General features: G+C 46.2%; 1 protein-coding gene across 1 annotated transcript in view; it reads left to right on the top strand.

The window, feature by feature from the left end:
• Positions 1-26,112, top strand: part of LOC138527482 (DNA topoisomerase I, mitochondrial-like) — a 2,081,463-nt gene that overhangs the window by 1,928,275 nt on the left and 127,076 nt on the right. The window contains exon 24 of the mRNA XM_069638684.1: positions 5,887-6,072. Coding sequence (XP_069494785.1) covers positions 5,887-6,072 — 186 coding nt within the window. The remainder of the gene's footprint in view (positions 1-5,886; positions 6,073-26,112) is intronic.

The following is a 26,112-nucleotide window of genomic DNA, read 5'->3' on the forward strand; positions in this document are numbered from 1 at the left end:
TGCTATTACATTTTCATCTCTGGACATTCCAAGTCAAACTCAGCCTATACTTCACACTCCTTTGTAGGTATTGGGCCTTTTGATTGTCAGTGAACAATAAAATTGAATGATAACTTAGATCATGTGTCAACTCGAGTGGTCTAAATCTTTCTCAACGACCATCCTTCTTCAGAACAACCATCATTTGGTCATATGGGGCTGCATAAAACACTTCCAGGTTTCGTGCAGAGCAGATTGCATTTTGACGCAGTAGTCACCAACTATAAACCGTTAATGTGCACCCTGCATGGATTGAAACAAACTGAGACTACTTTAAAAGGTACTGTGATATTTAAATCTCGTGATTTATTCCTCCCTACTCCATCAGCGCTCTGGCCCTGTAAGTTCCCCACGCCGTGTATCGCTTGACTTCACTCGTAACCTTGCATCGCATCGTACCCAAAAGAATCCATGTTGGCAATTTTGCGTGTCCTTGTCTACCCCATTCTGGGGATATGCAAGTTCATTCCAAATCTGTACCGCAATCCATCCCTGTAAGTTCCTCGCACCATATAAAACTTGATTTCAATCATGTCTCCACAATGTGTAGCGAATGAAGGTACCCATGTTACTGATTTAACGTGTTCTTATCTAGTGCGCTCAAAGAAGTATATTAGGCAGAGAGCCTTTGGAGAGGAAGGATACCTGCCAGAAGAGTATACTGGAGTATTCCTGGCAGGGTAGTACACCAGGAGACCTTATTTTATAAGTTGCTGTGGAGAAGAGACACTTTTGCCATCCTTAAAAACCATTGCTTGCAAAGACACTCTTAATTATTCTTAAAGTATTGTGTAAAAGAAACAATTCTACTACTCTTAAGGAACTATTGTTTGGAAAATACATCTTTCACATTCCTAAAGTATTAAAACACCATTACTTAAGTTGCTAAGAGATACTTTGGCCATCCTTAAAACACCATTGCTTGGAAAAGACACTTCATCATCCTTAAAGTGTTATGTGAAATAGACATTTCTACTATGCTTAGAGAATCATTGTTTGAACAGAACATTTTTATTCTACCTGAAACAGTTAAGGGGAAGGGAATCCTACCCTGGATACAAGGTTTGTTTTGTTGGATTTGCATATTTAGATTTGCACACCTTTTGCTGAATTAAAAGCAGAGGTGACACCTGACACCTCTGGTTGTTAATTTATAGTGTGAGCCTCAGATTTCTGGACACAAGAACAGTTTTCCTAATTCTGATGAGGAGAGAGAGAGTGATCTTTAGTTTTTATTTCCTAGGCAGGGAAACTCGCTTTAGGATAGGGACAGAAAGGCCTTAATCCAAAGACTTGTATTGTAATAAAATGTCTAATGTTGCTAACATTACAACTTTGTTTCTCTCATTTCAAACCCCTCAGGGTTCCTTCCTCCTTCTTTGGGTTCCTTCCTCCTAATTTGGGTTCTTTCCTCCTTCTTTGGGTTCCTTCCTCCTTCTTTGGGTTCCTTCCTCCTTCTTTGGGTTCCTTCCTCCTTCTTTGGGTTCCTTCCTCCTTATTTCGGTTCCTTCCACGCTTCATGATTTCCTTCCTCGCTCCATGGGTTCCTTCCTCGCTCCATGGGTTCCTTCCTCGCTCCATGGGTTCCTTCCTCGCTCCATGGGTTCCTTCCTCGCTCCATGGGTTCCTTCCTCGCTCCATGGGTTCCTTCCTCGCTCCATGGGTTCCTTCCTTGCTCCATGGGTTCCTTCCTCGCTCCATGGGTTCCTTCCTCGCTCCATGGGTTTCTTCCCCGCTCCCAGGATTCCATCCTCGTTCCCCTGGGTCCCTTCCTCGTGTCCCTTCCTCCTCTGTCCCCTGGGTCCCTTCCTCCTCTGTCCCATTTATCATGTTATATTTGGTTCTCCTAATTATTTCTTGGAATTGGGTGCTTGTGACTCTGAGAAGGGAGGAGGAGGAAGAGGAGAAGAGAGAGGTCATCTGGTGGAAGCCTTGCCCAGTTCTCTGGTGTAGGATTAAGTCAGAGGCAGGTCCTTCAGTGGAGGCCAAGCCCACAGAGAGGCAGTGTCTGTATTTGAATAGGAGGACACAGACATGTTCCTCAGTTCCTCATGTGGGAAAAGGGTGTGATTGCAGCAAGCACTGTGGAGCAGTACAGTGGTATGGTTCCTGTCTGAGGGAGATAGCTAAGGTGGAAGTGGTCTCCACACAGAAGAGCAAGGGGAGAAAGCGAGGATAGAGGAGCGGCGTGAAGGGTGCCCTTCAGAAGAAGCCTCATGTTTGTGAATATCCTCAGTGGGGAGAACCACCTGTCATGATACTGCAGTAGGGAGTAGACCAACCTGAGGATGTAGAAGAAGGGGCACAGTGAGGTGGAGGAGGTTTGCCCGGTGCCCGCCATTGTTGAAGGAGAAAGGCAGGCGCAGGAGTCCCATTCCTAGGGAACACAGGCCTCTCTAACCAATTAGTCCTCATTGTCCTGGATGAGTCTGTCATTTGACCTGCCATTAGGCAAGCCTGAAGGGTGAAGATATCAGCAAGGTGGAGGGCTACAGGAAGAAAGTGAAGCAGGGGCAGAGAGTCCAGGGACACACCTTGGGGTTGACTGCTTTGTGCAAACAAATCTCCAGTGTCAGAAAGACATTTACATGGCAAATGAGTCACCTGCCTCCATTTAAACCATTAGTGACTGTAGGGATCTCATGGTAGCAACAGTAAAGACAGACACAAGTGATCACAGTTCAAGGGTGTTTATTAAACTGTATATGCAAGTTGGAAAAGCGCTTAATCTAAGCCTAAATCTATGATGGGAGAAAGCTACGACCATCAAATAATAATAAGGCAGTCCTAGTGGCGTCTTGTCAAATAAAAGGGCCTATATTAAGAAAAACCTATTGCCAATCCTTAGGCTAAATACAAACAAGGAGTGCCGGATAGGATTCACAGAAAAGAAAGAAGTGGTCACAAATAATAAGTCAGGATGCGGTAGTCAGGTCTCCCTTCCCCACGTTTTGAGCACAGGCGAAGGTAGGACCCTGGAGCACAGCACACGCTCAAGCTTTCCCAGCACGAGCCAACAGTTCCAGTTTATCAGTGCCTTCAGTGGTTAAGTCTCTATGTTCTCCAAAAAAGTATCTTGCCTCCGAGGACCTGATGTCTTCCACAAAAGTTCCTTTCTGCTTGCACGTTTGGTGATGCCTTTTCACCCCTGGGTTCCCCTCTTCCGGCTCAGACCCTTCTCGATTGTTAGCCTCTCTCCGCTGGGTTCACTATGGCTTTCAGCGCACTTTCTTTGTGACATTCACAAATCTTAATATCTTTTTAAACAGTTCACTGTGGGCATCCCTCTGCCGGGTTTACTCTTGTCAACACACTGTTAATCGGGACTTCAGACTTAGCCCCCTTTTATTGGCATCCCTCGGTTGAGTTCACTCTTGACAACTTTACGATGCTGGATTCGCTTCCATTAGCTTCACAATCATCTGTCGGTCAAAGCCTTCGACTGTACAGAGGATTTTAATAGACCCCTGTATGACCACTTTGACCCATTTCTCACCTTTCTCCCAAGGCCTTCTAGTTATGGTAGTTCAACAGTGTAATCGCCCAGAGTTTCCTGAGTGAACACCCACGTGGTGTTTGACTCTTCTATGCTGGCTTTCCCCTTGCATATTAACAGTTCTTTGTACATTCTTTAATCATCTGCATGCTACTTTTGTTCTGCACAGTTCGGTTTCTTATCGGCTCTCCCCTCGACTCACCGACTGTAGAGAACCAGTTGGCTTTTCTTGTCTTTGGACTCGAGGCCGGTACCATGGGTCCAAGCGTCTCTTCCCAGCAAGGTTGTCAGTGGAGGAGGACTCTGTGTATAGTTGACATCTGCTGCAACACTACCGTTGACATCTGCTGCAACACAAGCTGACTAAAGTTTGCGGTCTTATTATTCCTTCTGTGGAGGTTTCACGTGCCTTGGTCAGAAAGGACAAGGTCACCTCTCTTTGGCACCCTCTCGATTCATGCCGTCTTTCTCCTCCTCTTGAACTGCCGTGCTGAGTTAGCTCTCTCGTCATGCGGTCTACCTTGCTTGTATTGTGCTCCTGTGCTCCACCTTTTATCCCTGTGGGCAAGGGAAAGGGCCATGAGGTGTGTGTTTCCCGTCAATTGCCTGACATTGCCTGACCCTGGCGTTGGGTCATGTCAGGTAAATGCCTTTGGTGTTTCTCCGTTGTCTTTCGTGGTGTGCGAAAGAAAGTGTTAGTGTCGGAAAAGGGGGGTAGTGTTAAGAGTATCCTACGGGGTGGGATGGGGAAAAGGTGTTATAAGAAGGGGGATACTGCATCTCACCCTTTGGTGTCCCACTTCCACTCCCCAAGGACCCCCCCCCATCCAGGTTATCCTCTCTCACTGGTCCACCCCCCAGGAACTGGATCCAATAGCAATGGCCGTGTCCTGGCCACCTGAATGACAGATCCCCCGGCGACTAGTCAGTGAGACACCTTCAGGTTTCTCACATGACCTAGTTGCCACCAACAGCACCTCTGATGCAGGATGCAGGTTCTAGGTTCTAGTACCTATGTGCTGGTCTCCTCTTGCTCACCGGAGAGCTCAAAGCTTGTCACAATACTGCACAATGATTCTCTGTACACTCTTCTTGTCTGCCTTATCCAGAGCTGCCTTTACTTCCTTGTACCATTCCCTCAGTTGTAGGTCTCTTTTTATTAGGGCCTCTCACAGGCTTCAAATTAGTAACTATGAACCAAAAAGACAGACTTGGGTCTTTGAGTCTATATCCTTTTTTTCCTGAGAGTAGTTTTAACAGTATTTTAGATTACTCTGTAATGCAGAATGTGTTTTAAATATGTGATGTCATGGAGTAATGAATCAAGGATTATTTTATAGGCACAATACATGTGTTATTAATTATGAAAGCAGAAATTAAATTTGAATTTGGTTCTGTTTGTAGATAAATAATATGAAGATGTGAAGTATTTTTATTTTTTATGATTGACAAATGTTTCAATCTTGTTCTTAAATGTGAATTTGTATAAACATTTTAATTTTTATTGATTTTATATGTGAAATAGTTGACATATTATCTATATATAAAAGTGAACATGTGTGGGTTTGTGGCTTCCCGTATGTTCCCTATACAATTCCACACCGTTTCAGCAAGCTGCATCAAATGTTGCACTGTCACCTGTTCGGACCCTCCGGACATTACTGGTTACATGACATTTGGACACCCCACCGCTTTCCCCGGATTTCAGTAAAAGTCCAAATTTGTTTGTGGCTTGGAAAAGTGTTGTTCCTTATACAATTCCACACTGTTTCACCAATCTGCAGCACATTTTTCACAGTTACCTCTGAGGCAATGAAAGCCCGGGCAACGCCGGGTATATCAGCTAGTATTGAATCAAAGTAATTTTGAAATACCTGGTTCTGTTATTTTACTAGGCTTTCGACGTTTGAGATGTTATAAAGTACATACAGTAACAGTTTAATTATTTGGCACCATTGGGACCGCAATGGTACCAGATCATCCAAAATTCCAATGAGCATAATATCAGTTTGCCAAGATGGATAACAAGGTAAAAAAGATAACTAACCAGGATTCATGGCCTGTTTACTCTGTTATTTGACTCCAAAACTTAATCAGACATTTTCTTAACTGGAACTGCTACTATTGCTGGCAACTGAGGTGCTGGCTCATAGTTCTGTGTAACTGGGTGCCGGATATCAAAGACTTTACTGTATATAAATGGTAAACCCAAAGGGACTCAAATCTAAATATTTCTCTTGTGTCAACCAAGAATGCCCATGTTATTTTCTCTATGTACGTATTTTAGACTGAATAATATACTTTTGAGAATATTGTTTGCACAATCTGATTGGCTTGCTTTCTTACTTTAGCTGGCTCTGAGAGCAGGTAATGAAAAGGAAGAAGGGGAGACGGCGGACACAGTCGGTTGTTGCTCTTTGAGAGTGGAGCACATCAAGCTTTACCCAGAGCTCGATGGAGAAAAGCATGTGGTCGAGTTTGACTTCCTGGGTAAAGACTGCATCAGATACTACAACAAAGTGCCAGTGGAGAAGCAGGTAGGAACCATTAGCACCAGTTGTGGGGCTCAGTGGATCAGCTGCCATGTTTGCACTCGTCAAGGGGCTGGGTGCGAGCAGTAGGTACTTGCGGTTCAAGTAGCCTCCCTGAAGGCTTTGGCAGTACGTGTGGTTAGCGGTCAGAAAATGTTTCCCGATCTTTAAGTATGTGGTATTTTCTTGTGTAAATTGTCCAAGGACTACATTTGGAGGTGTGCTTTCCTGTTGCTGAGCATCCAATCTGTACTAATATTTCTGGCACCTGGCTTCCTGGTGATTTTCTTGCTATTCTAATGTTCTCTAGATTATATTCTACTGTGTACAGTATATATTAATACCGATCACTAATTTTGAAGCAAAGCCTCAAACGTGCTCCCAAGGCTGCATTCAGATTGGTCTTAAATGTCTTTGAATCATGAATGATAAGAGTGCTAAAACTACGAATACTCACCCTTGCTGTGGCATATGCAGGATACATTTGAAACACATGCCCCATGGTAGCTGTGTCTGTAATACACATGGCCTGTAGTAACAGTGGAGAGAATACCTCTGGTAATTTTGGGTGAAACACCTATGGTTTGTACAACACCTGCTTTTCCTGTGGGCCTCAGACATAAAATCATTGAACCATAGTGTGATCAATATGTTCCATTAAATATTATCCCTATAGTCTATATTAATAACTGATATAGGAGCCCTCTGGCCCATGTTAAGAGTGGTTGCAAAAGACACATAGTCCATAGAAACTGCAGGTATGAAAGAGCTATGGCTCATTGATACAGTGGGTGTAAGTGACCTTATGGCAATACCAATCATTCATGTGTAATAATGTGTGATTTCTGCACCGCCTCACCCTACAAATGCACCTTCCCCTAAAAATGCTCCTTCCATCTGTCAAGGTCAGGTTCAAACTCCCCCTTCTCCTCACCTGAATCCTCGGAGGGGCAATCCTTAAGTGCAGCTTCAGGCTTCTTATTATCCTTCTTCCTTTCCTTGGGTTGGTTGTCCTTTAGTTTCCAACCTTTTCTTTCGTGTAAATAAGGTCTGGCCCCTCCAGAGGCCACCGTGACAGAGATGAGAAACTGCCCAGGGAGACCCCCTAGGCGGGGCCAGCCTCGCCCCAGGGAAAAAGCCGAAAGGCAGAAAAAACCCTGGTTCTGGTGTGTTGCGGAGGTAATGAAAAGTAGCTTCCAAAGACCAATGTCCAGCAATAATTAGAGTACTGCAAGATGAGAAGGGCTCAATAGTGATGAAGGAACCGGAAAGGATAGAATGTACAGAAGTTCAGGGAAAAAGGCACTGGAGCTGAAAGGAAATGCAATAGAAAAAACCTGTGATAAAGAAACCTCAAACACCGAAAGAAATGGAAGCTAAAGTCAAGCAGGAACGGACAGGCGCCGGGTGCAAGTAAGGTAAGGAAATGGAAGTCGTGAGAGCTGCTCGCGTACAAAAAGAAACACTGCCGCTCGCGTGTAAAATTAAAGCGGCAGGGTTTATCTGGCAAGGCGCCGTGAATGCAAGCAAGGAGGACGAAAGCGTAGATAGCGAGAGAAGGTAAACAGAAACTGGGCAGCGGTATAACGGCAGGATACCGTATAAGAAAGAAAGGACAGAAAACACAGATACAGGATGAGAGGGATCCCGGAGGCCCGGGATGCAGAGAACGGGAGTAATCACAAGAAAATAGAGAATAGGCACCGGAGTGTGAGCGAAGTAGCAAGAGAAAACAGATACAACGCACCGGCAGAAGGGGTGGAGCCGGAAGTTATAGTGCAGGCCGCCATGTTAGTTGAGGACTAGAGCGCTACCCTGAATAGATTAATGTCACCAGCAATTCCATAGCTTCCACCCGCCGGTCCTGACACCATCTGTGAAGCAGAGGCCTTCATTAGTCTTTACATAGATTCTGTGTGAGGGTGGTGACAGCCACATGCTGGGGCCACGCGGATTGGACTGGCGTCACCCGGGGGACCACCACTGGTTCAGTGATGCAGGCCATAAAGGATATATATTGGCGCTTCCTACGTCCTCCACCCCATCCCTTGCCTTTTCAGTGGGAAAGGTCCTTCTAGCATGAGTAAACAATCCTTGCCTGGGTAGGAAAGTTGTAACAGTGAACATACAGAGGATTGGAGGGTCAAGCAATCCTACCATGAACCCCCAACCCCCACCGCTAATTCCTCCAGTGCACTGCAAGACGCTTTGGGCTCCAGGAGAAGCTGGTTGTCAGGAGTCTGTGTGCACTACTGCTGGGAAAAGTCATAGGCCCCGCTCAAATCACGTTGTGGGAACCTGTGAATTTCAGAATGAAGTTCGAAATGCTGCCATCTAGAGAAGGATTTGAGAGTCGGATGGCCCATATCTCTATTCTATCTGTTATTACTTATATAGCGCCAGGTAGAAACAAGCCCCAAAGCATCAGGGCATTGAATCCGAGAAGTACAGCAAAAGAAAGCTAGACAAACCATAAACAGACCAAAGGAGAACCTCACAGGAAAATAACAAATAACAGAGTTTTCAGTAATTTGTTCAAAAGGCCTAGAGATTTGCATCCCTGCAAAAATGCTGGAAGGGCATTCGACAGTTTAGGCACTATAACATGGAATGCCCCATGACCAGCAATGGACAAATTAGCTCTTGGCACAATGAGCAGGTTAGAAACATTTGATCTAGATACCCTATGGTTCGTAAGCCAAAAAAGCTTTTCTGACCAATATTTTGGCCTGGTATAAAATAGGAATTTGTGTGCCAACGTAAGAGACCGAAAAGAGACTCTTGCATCAACTGGAAGACAATGTAATGATTTCCTGGCTTGAGTTATATTTTCTCTCTGACCAAGACCGGTTACCGCGCATACTGCACTGTTTTGAATGCCTTCCTTTAGAAGAAATTTCCAGAATGTGGGTGGTAGATTGATTTCAAAATCTTATTCATGTGCTGTGTTACCCTCAGGTGGTGCAGCTGTGGGGTTGTCCGCCAACCTAGACAACCTAGACAAGTTACCTGGAGGACCAGCTGTTTGCTTAGGACGTACCTAATCACAGAACACATCGATCACAGTTAAACACTTTCATGGCTTGGACCGTGCCCCATAGTCCTATTTAAACAGAATATAAGAGAAGTACAACCAGCAGCACAATGCACTGCGCTGGATTCCTGCCAGAACAATGGAGGTCCCAGATGAGGCTACCATGTAGGAAAGTCCAAGAGAAAAAAAGGCATGTCGCACAGGGCATCTGCCAGGACCAAGAAAGACGTATGCAAGGAGGAGGTGTGGGACACTATAAATCACAAAGATTTTTAGAAATGGTCTACCTCCAGGCAGTCAACTGTGGGTGGAGCAAGGGATAAAGGACCACTGTCCTAAGGAAATTCTGGGTAAAAACAAAACATGTATTGCACAGGACTTCACCAATCCATATGCGAACCAAATAAACCTGTATACATCTATAAGGTCTTGTCTTCCGTTGATCACACAGGCATGATCAACTTTAAACAAAGCTATGTATCAACTTAATGCGATTATGTTAATATTTTGGATTTTCTAGTCATGGTGCCTTGTTATCACTTTGCAGCTTGAATATTAGCCTCAGGATAATAATCTGAATGAAATAATATCGTCATGGTGCCTTGTTATCACTTTGCAGCTTGAATATTAGCTTCGGGATAATGATCTGATGAATAATAGCCTCAGGCACCATATGGCATTATGGTGCCATAATGGTAACAAAATATGTACACTAATCTTTTTAAAGTATCTATCTTGATGCTACATTTTGCTTTTATGATTGTTAAAAAAAACTCATTCACCACTCCTCATGCCTCGATCATAAACCAATTACTTAGGGGGCCTCACCTGAAAATAATGACTTTGTAGCCACAGATGACACAACTCCACCTTCAACCACACAGCCTCATGCTGGGGTGATGGGGATGACTCTATGCACCCAAAACCAGGGAACACATCACTTGACAATTGGCTGTTGGAGTCAGTGATACATTTTATATTTTTAGACTCCTCCCTCCAAATTCTTGTGGGGATGTCTCTATATCTACACACTTAGTTTTGAGCCTACTATCTGGGGTGTTCCGGCGTCAAATGCTGTAGGCAAAACCATGATGCTTAACCTGTTCTCCTTAATGGGGAAATTAGACAATCCTGAATGTGTCGGTCACCTGCTTGCCCCCTCTGCTGAAAAACGTCCGACTACTTTTCACAGCGAGTTGGTAAAGGAATCTAGGATCCAATGACCCCTACACCTTTTGATGGTTTACGCTCTTACCATATCCCCATGAAAGGTTCAACATAGTGCCAGACTTGATCTTCATTTTTGGCGCTCTACCCCAACATGGCATCACCTTGGAATCAGCCCTACTGTATGCAGTCCTGAAGACGAGGAAGTACCTACAGCCAACCACCCTGTCAACCTCTCGGCCCTTTAAAGGCCTGCCCTCTATCTATGAGAATCTATTACTCTGGGAACTATTTTTCCTTTCCTCACAGATCAACGCAAACCAAAACATACAAAGATATTGGCTCATCCAAGAAAATCTTTTTACACCAGATAAGACTGTCACTCGCATGCTGTGTGTGTGGTGTGGTGGGGGGGGGGGGGGGCGGGGAGGTTGAGTGTGGGGAATGCTGTTGGATCACACACACACACACACACACACTCACTCACTCACTCACCTTGGGGTCCAGAACACTTACATTCCATCACTCACCCTGATGGGAAAAGTGTAATCTCCTCCCACCTTGTCAGACTGCCTTAAATGGCATTCTCTAGCTGGCAGGGGGCATTCACCCATACTTGATCCGACATCTATTCCAACAAACACATCCATAACTGTAATGAACACTCTGGATAGCCCCCAGCACCCATACTACCCATGGCCTAAAGCCTAAAGCAAGAGGTATTCCTTTCTCATGTAAACCATGGTTACTAATTTGGATGGAGAGATGTTTTAGACTACAACTCCCATGATATTTCACTGATGATGCTGGCTACGGATCATGAGAGTTGAGGAACAAAACATCTGGAGAATAAAATAATGGCAAACCATTATATAAACAGAGTCTTGCACATCTAGAAAGAGGCATATAAGTCCATCTTTTCCGAATGTCCTTCACCGGTCCCTATTTCACAAACGTGTGGAGAATGCAGTCTTTGTCTCCTCCACAACTGGGTACTTTCTTTCCCAGCAATGGCTGCCTTCTATGCAGAGGCACGACTTCTCCCTTTACCTGGGCAAAAGCCATTGTCCCTGTACATAGCCACTCTCTTTGGTGTGCTGTACCCCTCTAGCTGAGATCCATGCTCCCATTTGAGTCTTATTATTGTTTAACTTCCGTTTATGGTGGGTCTACACCATATAGAATACCCATGTTTTTATAGTAACAGCAGGTTTAATCATTTGGGCGTCCTTGGGAGGCATTTGTATTGTACACATAACATACACATTGTTTTCATGAGGGTGGGGTACAGAACTCACTGTATCTCTACTCCCAAAACAGATGTATGCAAGGGAAAAACTGCACAATTCTTTTTGTAATTCTAATTTAGCTCAGCACTCAAAGAATTGTGAGGCCTTTGATCCATAGTAATGATATAAGTAAGTGATTGATTGTTGAGGATTTTGTATTGCGCGACAAAGACAAACCAAATCGTATGTAGGCACAGATTTCCGATAAACTGACATGAAAATGAGACTTGGCTATTATTATTAATAGAGTGGTATATGGTCTATGGCAACAGCAGGTCTAAGATACCTATGAGTCATAGAATGGTGCATAAGAGTTCTACTGTTAGGAGCCCTTCACAATGAAGTACCTTCAGAATGTGGGACATCGCTTCAGGGGTGGGGGGCACTGGGGTGTCCCCATTGTGGGCTTGAAACAAGACTTCCCCAGGAAAATAGTACAAGTATCCCTTTTGAGCCCACTGATATAGGTGCACCCACAGTAGACCGCTTTGGGCAAGGAGCAGAACTGGGCACCCTTGGAACACTGAGCAGGGAGAAACAGATATAAATTGAAAAATATATGGGTCAGAAAGTGCCCCCCACTTTGGCATAGAGTGATGGTCACACACACCCATCTCTGGCTATGAAGGTGAGGCTTTGGATGATGGATATGACCCACTGTATCATAGTAGTACCCTTATGATTCAAGCCACATCTGAGGTTGCGGATTAAGGTCAACGTTGCATTAGGGGGAACATGGAAAGTCAAAAGAAATAATTGTCGGGTTTAATGAGAGCCCCAGGAAAATGAACAGAAAGGCCAGGTTGGGCCTCCAATGCGAAATACAAACCCTGAGCGATGTGTTTCAGGGAGCCTTGAGTGCCTGTGTTCTTAGAACGCTTTGGCGCGGATGTTTTGTGTAATTTTGTTGAGGAGGTCTGTTGTTTTGATGTCTGTTTCGAGGGTTATCCTAATGCCTAGTAGTAACCAAGATGCACAGGTGACACTTTAAGCATTTTAAACCCATTAATGTTTATCAATTGCTGTGTCTGATTGGCTTGGTTGGTATGCGTATAATGTGTTTGAACGTAGACATTGAGAGTGTTAGTGCAGGGAGGTTTGTGGAGGGCCCTGTGGGCTACTCTGATCATCCATCCGGTGCAGCAATGGTAAAGATGTGGAAGGGGTCCCAAGCCTTTTGGGTAAGGTATTTGAGAGGATATGGCCGGCGGTACAGTTGAGAGTGCTGGTATTTATGATAGTGGCCAGTGGCTGGTCCTGATTGAGAGTGGGGGCACACAGGGAGGAGTGGAAGACCTTGGGAGCATGCAGCACTGGGTACCAAGTAGACCGTGGGGGAGCATAGCTTGAGAGCATAATTTGAGAGTGATTTGTAGCTATTGCAGAGACGAGACGGTCTTGGTGGGGTCCGTAGGTACAACTCCACATGTGAAGAGGTCAAGGTGCGGTATCTAGGAGCAAACCACGCAAATTACTTTGTGCGTCAGATAACAAAAAATACAGTGAGGCACCAATTGCTTTTGAAACCAGGGGTCAGATCATAGTGGGACAACTTTGAGCAAAACCTCAGACGGGTCAATTTGCAGTTGGGAACATTTGGAGGGCACATCCCAGAAAGAGGATTCACATTGGACCCCCTGGGAGCAGTGAAGTATGAGCTTGAAAGTATAATGTTCAACAAGTTAGTGAGGGGCATAAACAATCCACATGTAGAAAGAAATAACATGGCCTATCAAGTCATAAGTACATGACCTGGCCTAACAAAGCATTTCAATTTGTAGAAAAGCATGCAAAAGCGTAACATATCAAAGAAGCCTAGTCTCCTCCCCACACCCATACTCTTGTCTGCCTCCATTTCACTTGCTCACTTTGCCCTGTCAATAACTCTGTCTCTCTCCATGGCTCTCTAATAGTACACTGGGTACAACAATGATGTGGGAATTGGCAGATGATGGGAAAGGGCAGTCTGATGACTCCACACATAAGCAGAGAGCAAAGGGTTATTGGAGGTGGAAACTTTAGGTTCGGGGAACTGGCTGTTAGAGATATGGGAACCCTTGGCCCTTTCCTCACCTTCCTGCATGGTAAAGCTGGCAGGCTGAGTGCCGTCTCAAACCTCACTCTAAGTAGGTCACGCGCTGTGCTTGGTGGGCCCTGGTGGAGAATGCACAGCAGTTGTGAGGCATTCATCAGGCAATCAGGGTGTGGCCAGAATCTCTGGTTGTTTCTCCTGAATAAGACTGGATCAACGTCCCCCTGTCCTCCAGCAGTTTTAGTTGACCCCACCTCAGATCCCTGATCTAATGGAATAATCCTATCAACCCTGCGGTAGTGGAAGGGGTAGGTATGGTCATGGCCATGCCATATTTCAATATTATAAACCTGTACGCCATCTGGCTATGCAGTCTGGGTCATCGGTCTGATAGGGTTGACAGTGTAGATTGTGCATAATTTGATCATGGATATTAAACAGTCTGTTTGAATTTATCCATCTCAGTTGGTCCTTTGAATGCGATTCTTGTTCAGTGATGAGCAGTGGGACACATACTAGTGAGCTTATGGCCCTTTAGGAATATGCATGCAATGGATGGATTCACAGAATAACACTGAATCAACTCAGGAAGGTGGCAAAGTACAGTTTTTTTAACAATGATCTAAAACAGGAAGCTACAACGAACATCAACGGACGTACGCTCGATTTCTCTCAAAGACGTTTTCATACAACATAGACTTTATACTAAAAACACATCTGAGGTGGCATCATTCTAGGTGGCAAATAATGAAAAACCTACTGGGGATCGGAATAGGCTTAAGGGGTACATCGAAGTACACATTACATAAGAACTAGGATTGTAATTGGCTGCCCACTGCCAGGTGGACAATATATGCCTACCTCTAAAACATGTCCTCTTCAAAAACATTAAGTACATGGTTTGTTATTGGTCTGTAGACTATAAGGTCCTTCCTTATATGGGCCTTTACAATTGGTTGGCACGCGTGTGACATGTCTGGAACAGTCGGTTCATTTAGAAGCACATAAGCCCAGACCCAGGTGCAAGGAGATGGGCCTGACTCTACCTCCCCACCCAATTAGTCCAGCATCTCTCATCACCCAAGTTTTCTGCCATGAAGATTGTCTTTGAACTTGGCCTTGCAAAGTATCCTTGTATCTGAGAATACATGGAAGTGTGGTCAGTCACTATAGTTGTTATAGGACTTCAAGTTCAACTCTATTTTCATCCTTGGCTCACGTGACAGGAGACCACGATTTGGTCCATTTTGCAGGTTTTAACTGTCTTAAATGAATACAACTCTGCACTCTTGGTGTTCTTTCTCTGCACCTTAACAAGGGATGATTAATCCTTTGCACGTTCACTCCTTTCCAGAATAAATGGCCAACCTTGGCTGCTTCAGTCTTGATTCGATGCCAGACAACATTGCCATGCAGCCCCACGATTTCAGCTTATTCTTGCTGCAACACAATTCTCCCTTTCTTCTTCTTCCTGGGTCTTGGCTTACTAAAATTCATGACACCGATGTCCAGCTCCTATGCGTTGGTGGCTTCGCCTGGATTCTATTCGCTACATGTAGCCAGCTTCCATGATGACTTGGTCTACATTGCGTTTCAGCGTCTGTACAATTATTGGTCGGTTGATTCATTGCAACACTTTGTGCACTTGTAATCTTCTTTTTCATATTTAAGAGTTCACTTGATTCTTTTCCTCGTTAGTTTCTGCAGGATCCATACATACTATTCAGCCATTATCCTGAGACGTCGTTCATACTTTTATGATGTCACAGACTTCTTTCTTTGCTCATTTCATATTCCTTCAGGGAGTTCCTTCCTCAAATTGTCATCTCTTCGGGGATACATTTGATAGTTATCTAAATGGGTATCTTCTTTCGAATATACACTGCAGTATTGCCACATCTGCTGGTGTCAAACACAGCACAATCTCAGGCTTCCAACGTATAGGAGGTGGGGCGGCGGGATTTCCTGCAGAGGCATGCAGCTGCTCCTCTACACTAGCGTGTTACCCCCCCATCCTCCAACCCCCATCTTCATCAATATGAAGTTTGCCTTAGCCTACCAGTTGAGTATGAAAGCCATGATACGCTGTGGGATCCCCATGGTCTTTTGGAAGGATGGGGAAAAGGAATAATGTCCTATTCCTGTATTCCTAAAGTAATGTTAGGTTCATCTATGCCAGTACCTCAAGCTTGCTTGGGTGTCGGTACGGAAGTTAGCTTTCCCCAAGGATGGCACACGTTATGTGATGGAACTGGGATTTTACCCCACCTTGTCCTGGCAGGCGACAATATGTTGCAAAACCATGTTCTTTTGACAGAATGTGGACAAATCTTTGGTACATTCCTGGGCGACCTATAACCATGTCTGTAATGAAGGAATATTCCCACACTGGAAGAGTAGCAGTAAGGTATTTGCAATCTATTAGGAACAGCTCATGACAGAGTACAGTACCTTCTCGGTGCATGATGACTCCACATGACTTATATAGGCTCAGATCAGGATTACATACAGAGCTCTGATCAGGCCATGCAGGGACCTGCACGTGTAGACAGACATCTATGCAGGGAGAGGTGCAGCACAACCAGGGAGCAGAGGCTGCTGCAAGTAAAGGACATGCAACAATAATTGTTTGCAGGCAGTTTACATTTTGTGTTGTAATAAGACATTTGCCTATATTTTGAAAACTAGGCATCACCACTCTGTGTGTTGAAGGGATCTGCTTCATGCAAATCTATAAATAAGGCCAAGTTAATTCGTTCAGGAACTTATGCTGGATTTTTTCCTGAAACCTTCAGCCAATGGAGAGTACAGTGTTGTGGTGTCTGCTTGATGCCAGAATTAAGAATCTTCTTTTGTAGAATCTTATTGTGGCTGGTGACCTCTTTTGAGGTACCATAACTGTGGCCAGATTCAAGGCTTGAATCCTGAGGAGTACAAGGGGCCCAGATGTGTGGTTGGCCTCCAAAGTTTAAATATAGAGCGATATCGTTAGCTATTTTCAGTTTTTGAGTGTCTTGTTTGATTACAATATTTTCTTGATTTTCTGTGTTACGGTACACATGAACAATAACCCACAGATGGAGTTAAGAGTACAGCAGTATATTGGATTGTTGTCGATGGCAGCGATACAAAGCCACATTTCAGAATCAATAGTGTGGCGCAGTGAAATATCAAGCAATATGGAGGCGAGATTAGTTTGCTAGAGAGGGACCCGTGTTTTTTCCCTCTCCCTCTCCCTGTTCAAGGCATAAGCAGAGACGAGTGGCCTCATGTGAAGGTGGCACTCCAACTTAGGACACTTGGTGTCTGCTAATGGGCATTGCATAAATGTTCAATAGAATTGGGCGGGGGTGCCTTAAACGTTGTTCTCAGAAGAGATTAAGTTGTTCATAGAGTTCACCAGTTGCAGGTATTCTTTAAAAAAACAGGCACATGGCTTTGAAGGCAATCGGAGAGCCACTGTAAAGTTCACGTTGTTAAAGATGAGTGAAAACAGAGTTTTGAAAAATATATAGTATTGTGGAACTCTTTTTGTCCATGTAAGCCAAAGGTTTTCTGATTTGAGCATCAATATTGTTGTACTGAGATGGTGGGTACATTTACATAATGGGAATAGGTATTGTGTTTTATCATGACTGTGAAATTGTTTGAAGCACTTACAGTAGAGGCTATCCCTTCACAATGTATCTGAGAAACGGTCAGGTTTATTGGTTTAAACCATTGTTGATGTGTATATTGTGATATGAATCAATAATAGAAAATGTGACCACAGACAGAAAGTTAAAGTTAGTGGAGCATCATCTGACCAGACACAAGTTTCCTTGACATGACCTGCTGAAGGAACTCCACCAAGCTGCCAGTCAACCCTCAGGCGAATGGACCATGAACCTGAGAGGACTGTTCTGAAGTTGCAGAGAGATTAAATCCCAGACCTGTGGCCATTGGCCCAAGAGGGATCAGGAGCAGGTTATTAAATCTCTGGAGGAGGGATTTCTAGAGTTGTTGATCAAAAGGTTGGCTATGGCTGAACCTGTGCATTACTATCCAGAGATTGGGTCAGTAGGATGGAATGACACTCTTTAGTACAAATTCATATTTCATATTTTATTAAATACATTTATCATATGAAATAACACTTTCTCAATAAAAAATTCATAAAAAACATTTCATATCCACATTCATAGCCACATACAAATCTCATTCATACATTTACACAGAACACAACAACCCATGATGTTTCACTTATCATTGGGTTTTAAGAACACAGCTTCAAATGAAGCTTTTCTATCGGCTATCCTATCCCTCTCACTAGGTTTGGCAGGAGAAGCTCAAGAGGGATATCCTAGTCTCCAACCCAGACCTCCCTATTTCTGATAACATACCTACACCAGTGCATCCTCCAGACAGACCCTTACCGACATGCTCTTTGTCGTTCCCTCTCTAGACCTATGGACCCCGCATATGGTCTCTGTCCTCTCTCCCTTTTCTTCTTCACCCATTAATGGTGGCACTCGGTGGGAGGTTCTCATAGTCCCCTTCCACTCCTGCAAGATCATCATCAATGTTTACCTAAATGGCACTGTCTTGGTTCAAAGCCCTCAGTAAAAACAAAGAGGTGATGGCTGGAAGGTTTAGAATGAATCTTAACCACTGGCGTTGCTCTGGGCAACCCTCCAGACCACCATTCTTCGCCTGCCAAGCCATTACAGAAGGGAAAAGACCATATGCAAATCAGGCTTGGCCCCACCCCAAAAGGGGCAGTCCAGCCCGAACTGCTAGGTCACATTCCCTCTGCACGAGACCACAAGCATCCCCAAACATGTTTCGCCCTTGTTGGGGCTCATCAGTGAGGAGTAGCTTGGGTCTCTAGGCCCAGCAGGCACGGGACCCACGTCTGGGCATACCCGTCCCACTCGGGGTGACACAGTAAAAACAAAGAGGTGATGGCTGGAAGGTTTAGAATGAATCTTAACCACTGGCGTTGCTCTGGGCAACCCTCCAGACCACCATTCTTCGCCTGCCAAGCCATTACAGAAGGGAAAAGACCATATGCAAATCAGGCTTGGCCCCACCCCAAAAGGGGCAGTCCAGCCCGAACTGCTAGGTCACATTCCCTCTGCACGAGACCACAAGCATCCCCAAACATGTTTCGCCCTTGTTGGGGCTCATCAGTGAGGAGTAGCTTGGGTCTCTAGGCCCAGCAGGCACGGGACCCACGTCTGGGCATACCCGTCCCACTCGGGGTGACACAGTAAAAACAAAGAGGTGATGGCTGGAAGGTTTAGAATGAATCTTAACCACTGGCGTTGCTCTGGGCAACCCTCCAGACCACCATTCTTCGCCTGCCAAGCCATTACAGAAGGGAAAAGACCATATGCAAATCAGGCTTGGCCCCACCCCAAAAGGGGCAGTCCAGCCCGAACTGCTAGGTCACATTCCCTCTGCACGAGACCACAAGCATCCCCAAACATGTTTCGCCCTTGTTGGGGCTCATCAGTGAGGAGTAGCTTGGGTCTCTAGGCCCAGCAGGCACGGGACCCACGTCTGGGCATACCCGTCCCACTCGGGGTGACACAGTAAAAACAAAGAGGTGATGGCTGGAAGGTTTAGAATGAATCTTAACCACTGGCGTTGCTCTGGGCAACCCTCCAGACCACCATTCTTCGCCTGCCAAGCCATTACAGAAGGGAAAAGACCATATGCAAATCAGGCTTGGCCCCACCCCAAAAGGGGCAGTCCAGCCCGAACTGCTAGGTCACATTCCCTCTGCACGAGACCACAAGCATCCCCAAACATGTTTCGCCCTTGTTGGGGCTCATCAGTGAGGAGTAGCTTGGGTCTCTAGGCCCAGCAGGCACGGGACCCACGGCCAACCTCCTCCATTTTGTTAGATGCTTCCCATGCCTTATCAACTTCCTTTCTTCTCCTGTTGTTCCTTCTTTACCATCTAGCTTCTCTGCTGCCTCCTTCCTCTGCCACCTCTATGGCTGCCTCTGCCACCCTGTTGCCTTCTTCCTAATCCGCCCCTCCGGCAGCTACTTCCTTCTCCCTGGCTACCTTGCCTTCTCTTCCTTCCATCCTCTGCCCATCCTCTGGCACCTGAAACACTTCCGCAGGGTGTACATGGAAGTCCCTCAAAGGGGGGGTCCCTGCTCCACATTTTTACTCTCGACCGAGACTTGCTTCACTGCCAGTACCCAGAACCAACCGTACCAGTGGGGGTGTAGTCTTGATCTTCACGGAGTGGATCCCTTCTTCTATCATTCCTATACAGGACTATGCATCTTTTGAATGCCTGGTCTGCAGGCTCTCTATCTCTCCTGGCCTTTCTCTCACTGTGGCCACTATCTACAGGGTGCCTGGCCAGGTCACCCCCTTCCTGTCCGAGTGGGCAGACCTCTCCTCCTCTATGCTAGCCTCTACCTCTCAACTGCTTTTCTTCGGAGACCTTAACATCCACCTGGATGCTAGCTGCCTTTCTTCAGGACTGTTTTGCAGCCCCTGCAACTCTTGCTCAAGCTCTATTCTTCCCCCTGGCCTGACTCACTCTGCAGGGCACACCCTGGATGTTCTGATCTCCTCAGACCTCCCCCTCTCCCACTCTCTCTCTCTGCTGGAGTGATTACTTTGTCCTTTCCTCTCACCTCTGTCTCTACCCCTCAGGCTGAGCCGACTCCAGCACTGCCACCTACCTTCTCGGTCATCCGACCCATGAAGCGTGTGTCAGCTGAGGCTTTCACTGCTACATTCTCTTCTTCTGCAACTTCGGCTGAATCACACCCTGACACAGCCCTTTCTAACCTTCATCTTTCTATCTCTAACACTCTTGATGTACTTGCCTGTTGGGAAAGATTTCATAATTGTATGTAATTTTCCCTCCATATGTCAACCCCCAAACATTTTGCTGCTGTTTAAACACCCTGAACTAAACTTTGACAGAGAAGCACAGCCCTAAGCTGCACTCCTCTGGGCTTTCACTCACTTTTAATGGGGAACCTGACATGCCCTTAAGACAATCAGTACTGGGAGACTTTGTTTCCCTTAGTCCTTTCCTCATGTTGCAGCTTTTGTGCAACATGTAACAAGTGTGCAAAGTAACTTACCTTACAGCACACTTGGGTCTCTAGTCGTTCCAAAGGCCCTAGAAACTCTTGCTGGACTTTTTATGAACTGTGCAGATGTGTCATGGACCGGACTGGTGGCAGCTATCATTTTCTTATATTTTTAACCCTTTCTTGCCATGTTAACCGTGTTTACCGCAAATAGGTGGCCTGGCTCCAAAAGGGCCATGCCACGGGGTTCTTTGTCCTGTCCTTTGGCCATCTTGCCCCTTCACCTTCCCCAGGTCGAGTCGACCCGGGTCAGTCCTTATTTGGGCATGCACTTTCCCGCAAAACCCAATGCTTTTGCGGGCTTCTGCATGTCTTGTGTGTGTGCCTCCAGGATGTGGGCTGTGATGTCTGTTCCCAATACACATCCTGGGTGCCAGAGAGTCTGGAGTGTCCTGAATGCCTGGAACCACTGTGGTCCGTGATTGGTCCACGTATTGAGTGAGTGTTTGTGAGCAAATCTCCCATTGGGTCCTCTCTGTTTTGGCGCGAAGGAAACTTTGGATAAGAGGAGGCTGAAAACACCACTACCATGTGGATCTCCTGAGTTCACACGAACAAAGGATAAGCAGCCAAGTATCCTGCAACAAGAAGCCGAGTCGAGGAACCGCTGGTGACCCGCTGGAAGGTTTGGCACCCTAAGCCTGCTGTCGTCCCGTGGGACCCCTCTGCATCTGATCGTCCTAGAAGGTCTGCAAAGACGTTTCGACCCATTGGAATAGTGGGACCAACTATTCTCAGCACCTTCAACAAACCCTGCAAGTAAGCTTCTTCAGAAGTGTCCCTGGGCCAAACAGTGGGCTGGCCAGCTTACACGGGACGTTTAGTCTGTTACTGCTGCGGTTTCGAGGAGGCCCTCGATACTTGGTATACTGCTTGCTCTAAGTCCACGGCACCCTCACACGGAATTTCATATACTTGGCATTCCCAGGTCCGAAGTGAGACGAGTGCGCCCGGACAGGAGTAAACACGGTTACCGTGTTGCCCTGCTGTGGCAACAACCTGTGCAAGTTCACTGAATTTGTGACCCCCTTGACCCTGAAGCCTGCTGCAGTAGAATTGGGCTGATTCCTTGAGACTTCCTGATTGTCGCATTCGTACCTGCCAGCGAAGTGGACTGTAACTGGTGACGTTTGGGTCTGCCTGTGTCGGGGACCGGTGAGTAGTCCATACCCCAACTGGTGGCCCCTAGCGCAGGAGCCCATTTTTACGCACGAAGTGGCCTCTGAGGGCCCCTTTCCTTTCCACAGCTATTGCGAAATAGCGACTCCATTCCACACTCTCAACCTGCCTCTGCCCCCAAGTGGAGGTCCTGCTTGAATAGTGGGGACTTGTTCTTCATCGCCTTATCCACCTTCCTGAGCTGCTAGTGACCCTTGAAGAGACCCTATTTTGTCCCTTGGCACAAGCGCGTGCATGTACTATTGAGCATTAGGCTCCTCTCTTCGTTGGGCTTCGACTGCCTCTTAGGTGTATTCTTAATGTGGAACCGGGTCTAAAGATTACTTGCACCGCCTGTTTTCATCCCCATCTAGGTGGTCTACATATTTTGTGCTTTTTAATCCATTAGACCCCTCTGGTCTTGTATATATATTGTATTAATTGTGATGTATTGGTTTACTCTAGTGTTACTGTGATTCTTTGCTATGGTCTGTTACAAAGGCCTTGTAATAAATGTCTATTTTTTAATATAAAACTTGTCTGGAGTAATTTGTAAGTGTCCTTGGTTTGTGTGCTCATTGAGATCTTTCAGTCACCTTCACCCCTCTTGAGACTTAGTCTTGACCGCCTGCCATAGCTACCCTGATTGGTCTGGCTTGTCTAGAGGTTACCCTGTTCCAAGAAACTAGGCTGGCCTTCTGAACTCTGCCCCTCCAGGTCAGAGTTCAGAAATACATCTTAACATTGCCCGCGTCATGTCAAATCTTTGTACAACTTCGATGTTGTCATACTCATACTCAAGGACATGGTGGCTGAGAGAAAGTGGAGGACATCATGCACATCCTCTGACAAACTGGACTGCCGCCTGCTCCAACGGCAATACAGACTCTGTCCACACTAAGAAGAGAGCCCACATACAAGCCCACCTCTCTGCGCCGTCTAACAGCTCTGCCAAACTCTTCAAAATCTGCAAGGAGCTGGCCAATACCCCCCTCTTCCTCTCCTGTTCCCTCCGAGGTCCTCTGTACGGCCATGGCTTATCACTTCATCACTAAAATTCAGGACATCCTGTCTACCCTCTCTTCCTCCTCCTCCACCTGTGGCCCACCTGTGTCCGTCTCTCCTACTCCCTTCTCTTCCTTTCCCTTGTTCATTCCTGACAAGTCCAATCTATGAAAGTCTTGTCAAAACAGGTTCTCCCCTGTTCATCCAGAACCATCGAGGACCACATCGACACCCTTGCTCCAGCTTGGCCGATTTCTGCAATCGCTCCTTTGCCACTGGAACCTTCCCTTACCCCCCTTAAGCACCTCCTTGTGCTCCCCCTTCTAAAGAAGTCCTCCGGCGATCCTTCCTCTCCGACTATCACCCCTTTCCTGGGCAAACTCTTGAAAAAGCTGTCCATCTCCCAGCTTTAATCTGCACACTAAATCTGTTGGTTGTCTCCATGACCACCAGTCTGGCTTCAGAGCTGCAAGGAAGCATGGAAACTGCTGTCCTGAACACCTGTGAAGATCTGCTCTCAAACCTCGATTCTAACCTTCCTTCTGTCCTCATTCTCCTCGATCTTCTGCCTTTGATTCTGTCAACCATGCCATCCTGCTCAATCACCTCTGTGATAACTTGGGTATCACTGATCAGTCCCTGATCAGTCCCTGTCATGGCTTTCCAACTGATTGACCCTCCAGGTCCAACTGGGGTCTTTCCTCTCTTCTATCTGTCTCTCTCCTCTGGTGGTCTACACGGGTCTAACCTCTCTCCCTGGCTGTTAAACCAGGGAGAGAGACCTTGCATGTCTTGCTCACCACATTGCTTCTTTCTGCTCCAACTTTCAGAGTTATGCAAATGACAGCCAGCTTTCCTTCAGGCTCCCCTCAGCCGCCTCTTCTTCTCTCTTTCCAGATTGTCTGACCACAATTCAGGAATGGTGTGCCGCCAATGATGTCTGCCTTAATGCCAATAAGACTGAGATCCTCCTGATCAGAACACCAGCTCCTTCATTTCCTCTCTCCCTCTGGCTGCCCACTCTGGGTCCTCTTCCTGCTCCTACCTGTGAGGCTAAGAACCATGGGGTCACTTAGACTCCATCCTCTCCTTCTCCCTTCACATCTCTGATGTCTCGAAGAAGCCAAACTATCAACTGCACCTCCTCAGGGGTATTCTTACTTTCATCAGTTTCCCCCAGAAGCTCACCGTCTCCAGAGATCTGATCCTCTCTAGGCTGTACTACTGCAACAGCCTTTTTCGAAATCTTCCTGCATCTGCTCTCCGACCTCTTCATCTTATCCAGAACAGGACTGCAAGACTTGTCCGTGGCCTCAAGCCCAGGGATCATATCTCTCCATCTCTGAAATCTCTTCATTGGCTCCCAGGGGCGGCAAGGATCAAGTTCAAGACCCTCTGCATTGTCCACAAGGCATTCTCGGGCCTGGGGCTTCACTACCTCCAATTCTCTTTTCCTAAACATCTCCCCTCTTGAGCTCTTCGCTCATCCACTACCAACTCTCTGAGGGTCAGTCACTTTTACTCAGCAGAGAGTTGGGGGGCAGATCTCTATCCTCAGCTGGGGCCTCCATCTGGAACAACCTCCCTGCCTCTCTCAAACTTGAGCAGAACCATCTCCATTTCAGGAAGTGACTCAAGACCTTCCTCTTCACTCCCGCTTTCTCTATTCCTCTATCCTGCTGATTCCCGACTGCTCACGCACTAGCCACCTGGCTACCCTCTGAACTTGGGCCCAGGCTCCTGCATGTCCAGTTCCACCTTGCACTGCCTCCCGTCTCCCCTAGCACTGGTGGTCTGTATCTGCAACCCTACAGTCCCTTCTCCCTGCACGTATGAGCCAAACCGATGGCTGCACTTTGTGATTTGCCTGTACTGAGCCACACACTGGCTGCACATTTGAGTTACCTGCACTTCACCCTTCTTCCCCCACAGATCCCCCCCACCCCAGGCGCTTCTTCCTTTCCTCTTCCCTGCTCTTGTGCAATCTGAATGACACAGGGCCTAGTAAGATTGTTGTTTTGTCCTCCTTATGTTTCCCGCTCCTTGTCTTGTTGTGCCTAGAAACACATGATATGGCATTTATAACACACCTGTACAAAATTCATATCATATAGAACTGGGAGAAAGAAGAGGTTAATCGGAGTAATACACACAATTCGATCCTTTCACCATTCTAGAATTGATACGAGGAAGAGGCCTAGAGACTGGTGTAAGGGTCAGGTATGTCCGGAATGCTGCACTAATTGTGGTCAGGCAATTGGGCCTGAAGACTCACACCTGCAACCTGTTATGTTCAGGTGTTCAAAAGGTGGAGTCAGAGAGAACAGAAAGACACCAACAGGGAGGCATGCAGAGGGAGAAATCCTGCAGAGTATGAGGCAGCTGAGGATGGTCCTGTTGGGGAAACCAGGACACTGGCGAGACTTGAAGGGTAGTGCGAAGCCCACAGTATTGGGAGCCTCATTGGAGAAGAAATCTAATCGTAAATCACCGGCACCGTCCGTGGGACGTGAGTGGACCTTCCGGCAACCCACAGAGAGAGAGGAGCGAACTGCAAGCAGGGCTAGTTGTCCAGCGAGGACATGTACGCTCAGCAGACCTGGAGGAGACAGCCACCCGGAGGAGACGCCGAAGACCGGTGAGTGAGGAACAGTCATCACTCGAACAGTGCTCCTGGGGCTGTTACATGGCAACAAGGGAATGCCAAATGAACGAGAAGTAAAATGAAGATCTGGGGAACCAAAGTAAGAAGTGGAAACTATTGCATACCGAACTGAATGAAAGCTTTCGATGAGCATATGAAAGCTTTTAATAAACCAATGTGCAAACAACAAGTTGGTGTGAAGAGTGAATACCATATATTGCAAGTTAAGAGCCAATCTGATGAAGTACAATATAAAGCAAGTATAGAACATTGCTAAGAAGTCTGAGAGCAACGTGGTGAAGGGAAAAGAGCACCACAAATTGAACTGTATAACTAAACTAATGATAATAAAAGCCAAAAGGCTGGCAAAGAGAGAGCAAAGTGAGTGTGAATCAGAACACAGGTGCAGCTACAGAAGAACCTGTGTGGGTAAGCAAGCCTAAGGTTGTGTGACCTGTGATGGGTGGACCGTGTGGTCTGATAATTGCGCCTCGACCAGGTATGTACGATTCCTTCCTCCTAATGTTTACCTGATAGCTCATACTTTGGCGTCTAATAGCCTAGAAATTTAGTGATTCAGGTATATTTGATATGTTCACAGGTAG

The sequence above is a fragment of the Ambystoma mexicanum genome, chromosome 1q (genome assembly GCF_040938575.1).
Source record: "Ambystoma mexicanum isolate Mex_15411 chromosome 1q, UKY_AmexF1_1, whole genome shotgun sequence".
In the NCBI taxonomy this organism is placed as follows: Eukaryota; Metazoa; Chordata; class Amphibia; order Caudata; family Ambystomatidae; genus Ambystoma; species Ambystoma mexicanum.